At 38.4% G+C, this 11,341-nt stretch overlaps 2 protein-coding genes across 2 annotated transcripts; both read right to left on the bottom strand.

Annotated features, from left to right (window-relative positions):
- Nucleotides 1-363: 363 nt before the first annotated feature.
- On the bottom strand, nt 364-2,295 carry LOC121771095 (glycerol-3-phosphate acyltransferase 7-like). The gene is made up of 2 exons (XM_042167888.1): nt 1,735-2,295; nt 364-1,469 (listed from the first exon to the last, which is right to left on the bottom strand). Exons 1-2 carry the CDS (start codon nt 2,293-2,295, stop codon nt 546-548), a joined length of 1,485 nt encoding a protein of 494 aa, XP_042023822.1. The 3' UTR covers nt 364-545.
- Nucleotides 2,296-6,232: 3,937 nt separating this feature from the next.
- LOC121774400 (scarecrow-like protein 14) lies at nt 6,233-8,394 on the bottom strand. Its single transcript, XM_042171286.1, has one exon. The coding sequence runs from the start codon at nt 8,392-8,394 to the stop codon at nt 6,433-6,435; it is 1,962 nt and encodes a 653-aa protein (XP_042027220.1). The 3' UTR covers nt 6,233-6,432.
- Nucleotides 8,395-11,341: the final 2,947 nt, after the last annotated feature.

The following is an 11,341-nucleotide window of genomic DNA, read 5'->3' as shown; positions in this document are numbered from 1 at the left end:
ATGCAAATTCTAACACTCGGTAAATTAATTTTTCATTTATCTTCAATAGACTATATTTGTTTGAACCTACGAGAAAACTGATTTTTAAAACCGGGGAGAGACCCAAATGAGTGGAGTATCAAAATTTAGTAGTAGTATGGAAATTGACCGAAAAAGAGTTTGGAGAAGGAAGCTACACTCGCACAAAGTTGTGGTGTTGCAACCACTTAATCGGAATTTGACAAAGATTCATAATCTGAAATCTAAGATATATATATCTATTAAATAGTACCAGTAAATTACTTATAGTTTGTCAGTTTAATTAAGTAGTAGTACATTAATTATATATTCAACGCCAGTATACAACAATAAGTACCCCAACAATTTAAATCGAATACTCCATAAAATTATATACGTACCATCGTTATACACCCAATTTATTCTCGTTAATAAATCATCGCACATCTATTCAATATCAATATACACACAATAATCTGACTATACATAAAATAAAATATCAGCAGAAGCAACAAAGCACACAGCTTAAAGAAACCAAAATCCCTCATCTAATAAACTAAACTCCCGACCACTTTCCTGACCAATTTCGCCACCTCCTTGACCGGACCCCTCGCCTGCGTCACCGTCACCGTTCCATCATTCCCGGCGAGCACACGGTACTTATCCCTCCTGGTGAAATTGGTGCACTCAAACCCCAGCGTTGCCGCCAGAATCCTCTGCACGTAATTCGCCACGTCGTGCGGACTCCTCCCCGCCGAGCAAGTCTCCTCCGCCGGCAGCTGGCTAAGGAACGTCACCTCGTAGACCGGCCTCGGGTTCATGAAGAAGAATATCGGGTCCATCCCCTTCCACCCCCTCGCCGTCGTTGCGTGGAACATCCCCACCCTGTAATTCATCCCCACCGGCACTATCCTGTCCGTCAGCTCCGCGAACAGCCCGCTGAACCGCAGCAGGAACGGCTCCCTGCACGTCGTCCCCTCCGGGCACACTACCAGATCGCCTCTCTCGAGCTCCCGCTTTATGTTCTCCGCGTCGACGTCTCGGACCCGGGTGAGGCGGACGGTGGGGATCGGGGAGAGGATCTCCGAAAGACGGGAGATTGAATACGTCACCGCCGGAATCCGGCGCCGGAGGACGGCGGAGAGGACCACCGGGTCCATTAGGGTGCGGTGGGTGCAGACGAATAGGACCCCGGAGTTGGAACCCGAGGCTGGCGGGGGAGGGGTGCCTTTCACCACCACCCTTCCCCCAAAGATGGGGGCCACCCTTGGGATGGCCCACATTGGTAGGGTTAGGCCCACCGAGATCCGGACTGCCGCCAGGAGGATCCCTAGAGGGATCCATAGGAGGATAAGGAGGGCCGCCCCGGGCGTCGGTCGCTTTGCCAGGCGGCCGTCGTGGAAGATCACCGGCATAGGGCGGAGGATTTGTTTTGCACCGCTCACATTTGGAAAAGGTGGATGGCATTGTTTCTATAATGGCAAATAAAACCCTGATTAATAACATGGAGATTAATTTATTGAATGCGTAAGCACAAGTATGATCAGTTGAAAGCTTTCTTAAATTGATAACGGACAATTATGTCAACAATCAACAACACGTGGAGTTGACATACATACGTCTTCTATTGACATGTGATGTCTTCGTGTTGACGTTTATAACATAGGTTATTAACATAGTTGTTAGTTATCAATTTAAGAAAATTATCAACCTAACAGGACGATATATATATATTACCTGACACAAAGGTAGAAAATATGGACCCGAACCACAACCAAGTCTCCCTAGTCCCACACTCGGTCCACCATGGTTGTCCCTAAACAACTCGGCCACATCGTCCGCAATCGAGCCGAAATCACGCTTCAAAAAACCGGTAGCGAGGCCAAACCGGTTAACGGAGAGTTGGGTTCCGATAACCTCATCGGCCCTCAAATGATCCTTGACGAACATCTCGACCATGACGCTCGGCATTTTACTCACCACGACCCGCCTATCGCCGCCGCAGAAAACACTCCACGCCTCCATATTCAAATCATCAAAGAAAAACTTAGGCAAAACAGCTCTAGTCACGGCTTGAATCTCCTGGAAACGGACCCCGGCCGTCGCCACAAACAAGGTGAGCTTGAGCCCGTCGTCGCCCCTCCCACACGCCTCGAGAAGGCGAACGAGGGGCCACAGCATCAGCAGCAGCGCGAAACGAACGAGGCCCGAGGCCTCGAATGCGACTAGCATGAAATAGGAGAACACATTAGGGTCCTTCAAAAGGGTGCCCTCAAGCTCCGAAACAACACTCCTCATTATTCTTAGGATTAATTATCGATGTTACAAATAAATTTTAGTTTATGAATATGAATGTGGAGATGCAATTAGAATATATGGGAGGTGAAGGTAGGTGCGACTATAACCGTGGTCCGATTTATGAATTCTTGAATTAGGTGGATTATCCATATTTACATTGAATGCGACTATGTGACACGTTATTAATTAACTTGTAATTAAACATGATTTGATCACTTAACCTCAACAACTTAAATGGCCGCAGTTTTAGTAGTTCGATCAATTTTATTCAAGTCTCCGTGTTTCCACCTAAATTTTTGAATCAACAGAAGGGATTTACCCAAATTATATTGATTCATTGTTGCAAATTTGGAACAATTTGATGTTTCAAATGTATTGATATACATATATACACAATGTTTCGTCTTTGCTCTCACAACTGCTTTTGAATTAGTTTTAAAATTTTGGAGCCTAATTTTATTGGTAGAAATTATTTGTTAGCTAGATTTGCATGTGCCGTGCGCGGCTGCGGTATCTCAATTTTATTGTTGTTTTTTGTATGGATAGGTCCTCCTTCCCTATACTATAGCTCTATCTCTTTGGGATTATACAATTCTGCTTTAGAGTTTAGACTTTTGTAGGGTATTCAGTACGAGTATTTTTTTATAAGAATACAATATAATTAAAATGAGCTCTATCTCTTTGGGATTAATTTTATATTCAATTCTGCTTTAGAGTTTAGACTTACTAGGGTATTCAGCATTTTTTAAAAGAAGACAATACAAATGAGGCCATAAATTTTGTCACCCTATCATTTAATCAGATGTTAACTTGCTACAATAATTTAGTTACGATGTAAAATTATTGTTTCACCAGTTAAGATTTGGATTAATTTGCAGGCCATATAATCGATTCTGATAATTAATTGGAACGTATGTTCATGCCTTTAAGGTAAAAATACAAATAATATATATCTATTATAATCTCCATAAAATGTCACACTTGTGCAATGGCGGATCCAGAAATTCATAACCGTGGGTTCGAGTTGAAAAGTTCCCACACGAAAGTTCTCTAGTAATAGAGGAGAAACGTATCGTTCCCACGCGAAAAATCCTATATTTCAAATTTCGATTAAAATTTGATCTAAAACAATCACTAAACTAATTTATAAGCGATTATTTTCATAAAAAAGAACAGACTAAACAAGGAGTATAATTTTCTTTGTTAAACAAAGATCGGGCTAGTGTTCGTTGGGCTTTAGCCAACATATGGAATGGACACGAACGTTCATGACCTTAGTTTGCCGCAAGCCGCATTTATTTGCCTATATAATTATATGAACTTTGAGGTTTTTTTCCAACACATATATAATCCTTATCAAATTAAAGTTGATGTGAGGTGCACTTGCGCCTTAGCATCTGCGTGACGAAAGATGGAAAATCAATAGGAAATGTTATTAGTATGAACTACATAATGCCATTAATGAATAAAAAGTTTATAAGATTTTTGTGATTTTCGTCATTCAAATTGCATTTGGTTTGGGATCATGGTTATTTTATATTTATATTCTAGTAGTATTAATTACTAATGCTCAAGTTTTTTGATTTAACATGGTCATGTTAAACTTTAGTTGAAATTTGACATAATTGTAGGTCTCACTTTAATAAACACTATTTTAATAATTTTTTCTCATTCTCAGTCATACCTTAACAATCTTAATAGTATGACTATCTAAGCATAACATGTCTATATCAACACCACTAACACTAACAAATGATCTTTAATCATCATATACGTAGCAATTATATTTGTGAATAATTAGAGTATCGTCTATCATGTTTAATTAAGAAACTGTAAATGACACATTATTTTTGGTGTTTTTTGAGCTTGCTTTGTGACAATGGAGGATGAATGTGTAGTGGTCATTCCGCCGCCTCCATATACAAATACAATTAAAGATCCAAATATGCAAAAATGAGGCTAAATAAAAAATAGCGACTGCAATCAATCATCGGCGGCTTCTTGTAATCTTCCATAAGCAACAGAGAAGAAAAGCTCGAGATCAGGTGGCTGGAAGTACCCCTCTTTTGGAGGCAAAATGCGATGCTTCACTCTCTTCTTCCTCGGAGGAGGAGGCGGGCGGCACATTGTCACCGGAATCCTGCGCCGCTCTTGCCGTGGGGTCTCCATACAATTGTGCGATTGATATATTAAACATTAGGAGGCAATATCTATATTTATAGATAAGTGATAGTCATAGTGTGGAGAATGGAAACTGGAAAGTCATTTGAATTTTGGAACTCCATCCACACTGACCTCATCAACAATCTTGCTCAGGAAGTTGAGTGCATCCACAAACTTGCTTCACAATCTTTGCTTTATTTTACTATTGTTTTTTATAGTATACTACTCCATTTGAAATGATGACCATTTTATATACTGCCTCTACCTCGTCTCCTAAAAATAAAGATATTTAATATTGGGAAATTGGTTCCTAAAACCATAAACTTTGCCTAAAATTTGATATTTTTTATGAACTTTGAAATTGGTATATAATATCACAAACTTTGCACTTTATTTGATATTTCTCACGTCATGTCTATTACTATATTTGACTAACTTACGAGACTTTTTTTTATCATACTTGACACAATTAAATCAACGTGGTTTTCAACGTGACTTTTTATCCTACATGTTATGAACTTAAGAAGTGATTTAAAATATCATAAAACGTATCACGGTTGCCTACGTAAAATTAGATTTTGATGAATATATCTTATTTGAGTGAGTTTGGGAAATACCAAACAAAACGCAAAGTTGATGATATTATAAACCAATTTCAAAGTTCATGGGAAATACCAAATTTTAGGTAAAGTTCATGGTTTTAGAATGTCTCATATTTTTTTTCTATTTTTCTCTCTAATAAATTGTGCCTCATTTTTCCACTTATAATACTATAATTATGTTCTCTTTTATCTCTCTGTTACTTGACGAATTTATTCCCGTGTCGTCCCAAATGTCCATATTTTTGTAAAACGGAGGGAGTATTTGAACAATAAAATAGTAGGAGTACTCCACAATACAAGCCCCAGCCGGCGCCCTAGCCACCGGCGTGTGGCTAGGGCGGTATTGTGATAGGCTAGCTGAGAGGAGTAGAGAGAAACGCCCGAGATTTAGGGCGTGGCCGAGCCGGCTAGGAGGTTGCTAGGGCGCCTATTGAGCACCGACCGCCGAGCCTAAAATTTTTCAATTTTTTTTAATTTTGTATTTCTACTCTATATATAAATCTCAGTGCACTTTATTTTTTTTAATATATTTGATAAAACGAAATAAATGATATGGCTAGGCTAGGCGGTGGGAAGCCTAGAGCATTGACTAGGTTGTGGAAATGGATAATGACGTGGCAGAAGGAGTTTAGACTGGACGGTTATTGTGGATGGTAAAGTATACCGCTCCATTTGATTGCGATTGAGAGTAATTTTGAAGTGGGTAGAAACTTGGACTCTTTTCATTATAAATTTCTGAGCTTCCCAATAATTATCAGTTTCCATGTTCATTCATTGCACTAGAATGTAACCGCTAGAAATGAAGCTAATGTGTTAATGAATCAGGACCTATCTGAAGTAAAATCCGGAAAGCTAAAAAGATTCATTACTATAAACAAATCAAGATTCAAGCATCAACAACATCACGGAAAAGTTGTAATCTATCAAAGAAGAAAATGGCAACACTCATATATGAAGATGCAGAAAAACTCTGTAAATCCAGAAAAAAGCCAACTAGTACGATTATTATAAGCTCAAGGATAATAGATTATGCAGAAAACTCATAAATCTGATACAAGGAAATGAAACTTTATGGCTACTCAGTGAGCCTACATATATTGCTCTGTAATGTGGTTGCCTTTTAAGCAAGCCTATACCAAGGAAGGGCCTTCTTCAACGTCTTTTTGCCAACATCAAGAAACATTACATTACCTATCAATACTTGAAGCCATTGCCACGCCATTTTGTTGCTTTCCAGCCCCGACAGATTATGAGATCCTGATGGAAGAAGATAGACAATAAGGCATTATCTTCTAACAAGTGGATGTTTGACATCTGATGTAGAAGCCTGCACGAACAGCGACCAGTCATCCGGCCTTGTAACGAGCTGAATTCAATCAGCGGGCCTCCAAGAAGAGAGCGCGTATATGATGCGCCCTTTCCACCCTTGCAACATCCACTGGCCATCTACGTCGATAACAAAATCCTTGTGGTAGGATGACTTCACTCTTTTTTTAGCCATTTTCACAATCTCCCTGTCCAGCGGAAGCTGCACGAATCCAGCTCTAGTGTTCCGGATCTGCCATTGCTTGTACGTCTCTGGTCTGTCGACCCTATCAGCTCCTTCACAAGATAATACGTTCACAACGCCCTGTCCAAACACTATCTTCTCAAGAAGCATCCTCTCATGAATCTCTCGGGGAATGGTGGTGTCGAGCATGTCAAAAAGGGACGAGAAGTGAAACATCGCCTCCCGGAATCTTGTAATGAAGAAAGGCACGCCATACGAGCCATTCACAGCCCCCTGGACGAAAACGCCCGGATTCATCTTCCTGATAAGGTTCAGAACAATATTTCTCGGGCTATTCACTAACACGCTCTCATCGAGAAGACTACTGAATTTGTTAATACAGCTTACCGCAAGCAACTCGTCTTTCTCTATCGTAAGATCTCCAAGTTTTATCGTTTCCCAACTCTTGGTAATCGCGTTGAACTCAAACGGAACTCCAAAAGTTTCAGCATAGCTAGACAAACGCCTCCCCGTCTCTTCAACCCTTGCTGATGGCCGGAAACCTGGACACGGAAGATCAATTCCAGTGATACGAAGCCTTGGGGGCCCACCGGGTCTAGTAGAGAGACGTTGCATAAAGCTAGGCCATTGGAAACCGTAGAGGATGCCAAAATCAACAATGTGGAGCTTCGTGACTCTCTCAGAAACATCCATGATGGTTTTATTAGCAAAGAAGTCGGATATCTTCCTATATGGACAGGTAGCAATTAGTATATGATAGGCTCTCAGGACGTCAGCAGCCGAGGTAGGCAACGTGGGTGCACGACCATATGTGAGATCTCCACATCCAGCCATCCGCGCCTCGAGGCCATCAGCAAAGTAGTAGGCAAGCCTCTGCATCCCATCCCCTGTCGGAGTAGCATGTTGTCGAATCTGACTCAGGTAATCGTTCGCTGTCCTACGATCATCGACTGCAACGGCTTGTGCACAGAGGTTCAATAAGGTTCTCAGATCAACCACACTTGTCCCATCTCCTTTTTTCTTGCTCCCAACATTGGAATGATCCTCTTGTGGAGTGGCTTTAGTTGCTTCACTCAATTCTTTACGCAGGGCGGATTCGTTCTTTCCTCCACTGCACAGGAGAACCTTATCAAACATGTCATCACTCACAGCAGCGTCGGAAGAAACGGCTGACTGCTTGCTGCTCCTTTCCTCTTGTGAGCCTAAGGTCTCGCGATGGGGATTCTTCTTCCCCCTTGGTATATCATCGTTTTTCATACTCAAAATCAAGTTGCTGCCACAGTCGAGAAATTTATTCGCTTCTTCAGCTGCCTTCTTGAATTGCATAGCCGACTCTTGCTCGCTGAACGCATCAGAGATCTTGAGAGGGCTAACAGGTGAACTAAAGGGACCTTCGGCTAAGTTAGCATTGCTAGACGATGTACTGTACAATGACCGACAAGTCGAGTGTGGATCATTGACAGTAATATCATGTCCATTATATCCACTGAAGCTGGGATCATAAAACCAATCACCAGAAAACGACTCTACATCACTAGGATCATAATCAACACCCTGATCCGAATTGGGAGCTGGATAATGCTCTCCGAGAACCTCATATTCCACTTCCTCTTCCATGAGGATGTGGTTTATGAACTTGGGCACATCATCACTGAAATCGGTATCCTCTGGTGACTGCTGCCTCCTGGTGTCCAAACTGAACTTGTTCGATACATGCCTAGAATTATCAGCTATGTTCCCATTTGAGAACATATCACTAATCCTCAGATCATTGATCATATTTGGCATAGGAAACACATGAAGGCCTTCTTGGTTTGATCTCATTCTTGAAATTGGTTCACTAACACTGCTGAAATTCTTATCCACGACTTACACTCCCAACAACAAATTCAAGACACAAAGTATACAACAAAACTAGAATCCTCTAATATATATTACAACATCACCCCTTTTCCTCTTACCACTGCCTGTAACAAAAGTCAAGAAAGTTTCAAGACTACAAACTTCACAACATCAAAGTTCAACCCTGAAAATAAGACCCTCAAACAATGAAGTTTTGAATTCAACTTAATCAAATTAAAATTCAAGGCTTATCATTCAAGGTAAAAATGAAATCTTGATTTCAAGTATGCTGACTAAAGAAAACCCAGGGAGTAACAAGCTTATAAAGAAGAGATAAAACTTTCAAAAACCTTTACATTAATCAAAACCAGAAATTCAAAATCCTAAACTTGAAAAGGACCTACTTGATATTTACATATAAGCACAAATATAAACACACGTGATATCTCCGAGATGTTAGAAATAACAAAACTGAAGAAGTAATAACTACAAATAAGTGAAGAAATACCTTCCAAGAACCAGAGAAGAGTAAGAGAGAGATTATGGTCTGTGAGAGAGAATAAGCTAAAATGCAGAAAATGGATATGTATATGTATAGAGTTTAAGCTGGTGACAAGCATCAAATCATTCTTAAAGTTGTGAAGTATTTTTCGGCACCATGTACAAGAGATGCCCACGGTTTCGGTTTTGGAAATTTCCGAACCGGAACAGACCCACGATTCTAAAAGTGACGGTTTCAGTTCCATTTAAATTTCACGGTCCGGGCTTGAAACCATAACCGTCGATTATGGTTTTGCGGTTAACCTCCTGAACCTTAAACCTCTGGCATCTCTAACCGACGTCACTGAAAATAGTTATTTAATTAACAATAGATGACAACAAGATGGAAACTATAAACATATATAGTGGTTGTCATATAAATCGTGTATTTAAAAAAAAACAAAATGTGTAATAGGTGTTTTTAAAACCAAAAATGAAAAATGGGTGTAGGTGAAAAATAAAAATTACTGAGTAAGTAAAATAGAAAATAAAATTGAGAGTAAATAAGAAAATAAGAGTAAAAATTGTGTATATAAGTAAGGAAAAGTGGAAGTAAAATAGAAATATGAATTAAAACTCATGTGTCTAATTAAAGGAAAACAAGAGTAAGAGACGTTTATGTAAATAAAATGAAAGTGGAAGAAAAGTAGAAAAGTAAACATAGAAGTAAAACACAAAATAAGAAAAATAAAAACATATATGTAAATAAATGAAAAAATAAAAGTAGAAGTAAATCTATAAAATAACTAAACAAGACTAAAAACATTTATATTCATAAAATTTCAGATAGAAGAAAAATATAAAATAAAAAGAAAATAAAACATAAAATTAAAGCAAAATGTGGAGTTAGGATTTGATCATGAGGCAATTAGAAGCAAGTTGTTAGCACTAACAACCTGCGCATAACCGAATGTTTATGAATATAGCATATGTCCTCAATGTGGATTCTACTATGGTGGAAGTTTACCTTTGATCTTTCAAATGATCAGAAGCGTTTTTATCAATAAGCTATAGAGAGAATGCATAAATATGGAACCATTCTTTTTATGTTCCAAAATCATAACTCTAGCATATATTTATAAATATAAAGAATATAAGACCTTATTTTCTATTTGGTCCATCAACAAATAAAAAATTTCATGTGTGAGCAACACTTGTTTTCATAATAAACTAAATACATTTTATCTTGGAGGATCACTTGTATTGAGAAATTTATAGATAGTCGTACACATTAAATTAGTCACGTGTAAGCCCAAAATTCTAACAATCTCTCGTTTGGCCAATGCATGACACCAAATAAATGTATACAAATCGAATGAGCGCTCAAAATATGTTATCACAAAGTGTATTCCCGAACGATCTTATTATTAACTATATCAGCATAGGACTAAAGAAGACAGTCATCACATTTTTTGCGAAATTTCATGCAAGGTGATCATACATACCTATTTTTAATTGGTCCTACCAAATTCTTAGTGAGATCAAACCAAAACAAAATAGTATAAGTAATGGACAACACATAATACTTGATTTCTGCAGATCAAAAACTTTTAAAAGAAGAACAACAACGAAAAAATTCACAATTCATCAACGTACATATCCACAATGAATACACGCGAACCACTTCTATCCACAATCATATAAATTCAAAATAAGTCAATGTTCCTAAATCAATTAAAAGTGGCCGCCGTATATATACATTAATTGGAAAAAATATCACAAAACCCTAAATCCGTAATGAAAAGGACTATGGTTGAAACTTGAAAGTGAGGATTTGACTTACTATAAAAAAAATGCAATCTAACTCTCTTTTTCTTTCTTAAATCGTGTCGCAGATGATTTTCTAAATTCTTCATTGTTGTTTATTTATGGAACAAGAGCGTATGGCATCAATATCTATTTTTATTGTTATCTTTAGCCTTGGTTATTTTTTGGAAGAAGAATGCATGGCATCAATAATGCTTTTGTTGAGTTGAATTTCAACTTCGCCTTGGTTATTTTGAACTTGTCTATAGCCTTGGACTTATCATAAATTAAATATAATTACCATATCAAGAATAATCGTTTATGAATGATGTAAAATATTGTTGACTATTCCAAAAACCAAAGTGAATGGACCAAAAATGCTTGTACGTATCAATTTTAAGACACGTGTAGCTCTATTGACACCTAATTTTGTTGTGTTTGATCTACTTTAAAGTAAAAATGTAACATCTCAAGGTACCGAGCAAAACGCTCCCATTAAGCCTTTGGGCAATAACATGAACTTGTAACGTGCAGCCTCTTTGTAGTCATCAAATACTGACAATAAGATCATGTCAAGTAGTGTCCATCTTTGTGTATCACACCACTTGCACGAAAATTCGAGAATTGTCATGTTTTTATGTTT

Source organism: Salvia splendens, chromosome 2 (genome assembly GCF_004379255.2).
Source record: "Salvia splendens isolate huo1 chromosome 2, SspV2, whole genome shotgun sequence".
Lineage (NCBI taxonomy): Eukaryota > Viridiplantae > Streptophyta > Magnoliopsida > Lamiales > Lamiaceae > Salvia > Salvia splendens.
This window is presented reverse-complemented; position numbering and strand designations above follow the sequence as displayed.

Excerpts from the sequence above, each read along its gene's own strand:
- LOC121771095 (XM_042167888.1), bottom strand. The coding sequence starts at position 2,295 with ATGAGGAGTGTTGTTTCGGAGCTTGAGGGCACCCTTTTGAAGGACCCT. Across the intron at positions 1,470-1,734 it reads ATTTTCTACCTTTGTGTCAG|AAACAATGCCATCCACCTTT; the intron begins GTAATATATATA and ends TTGCCATTATAG.
- LOC121774400 (XM_042171286.1), bottom strand. The coding sequence starts at position 8,394 with ATGAGATCAAACCAAGAAGGCCTTCATGTGTTTCCTATGCCAAATATG.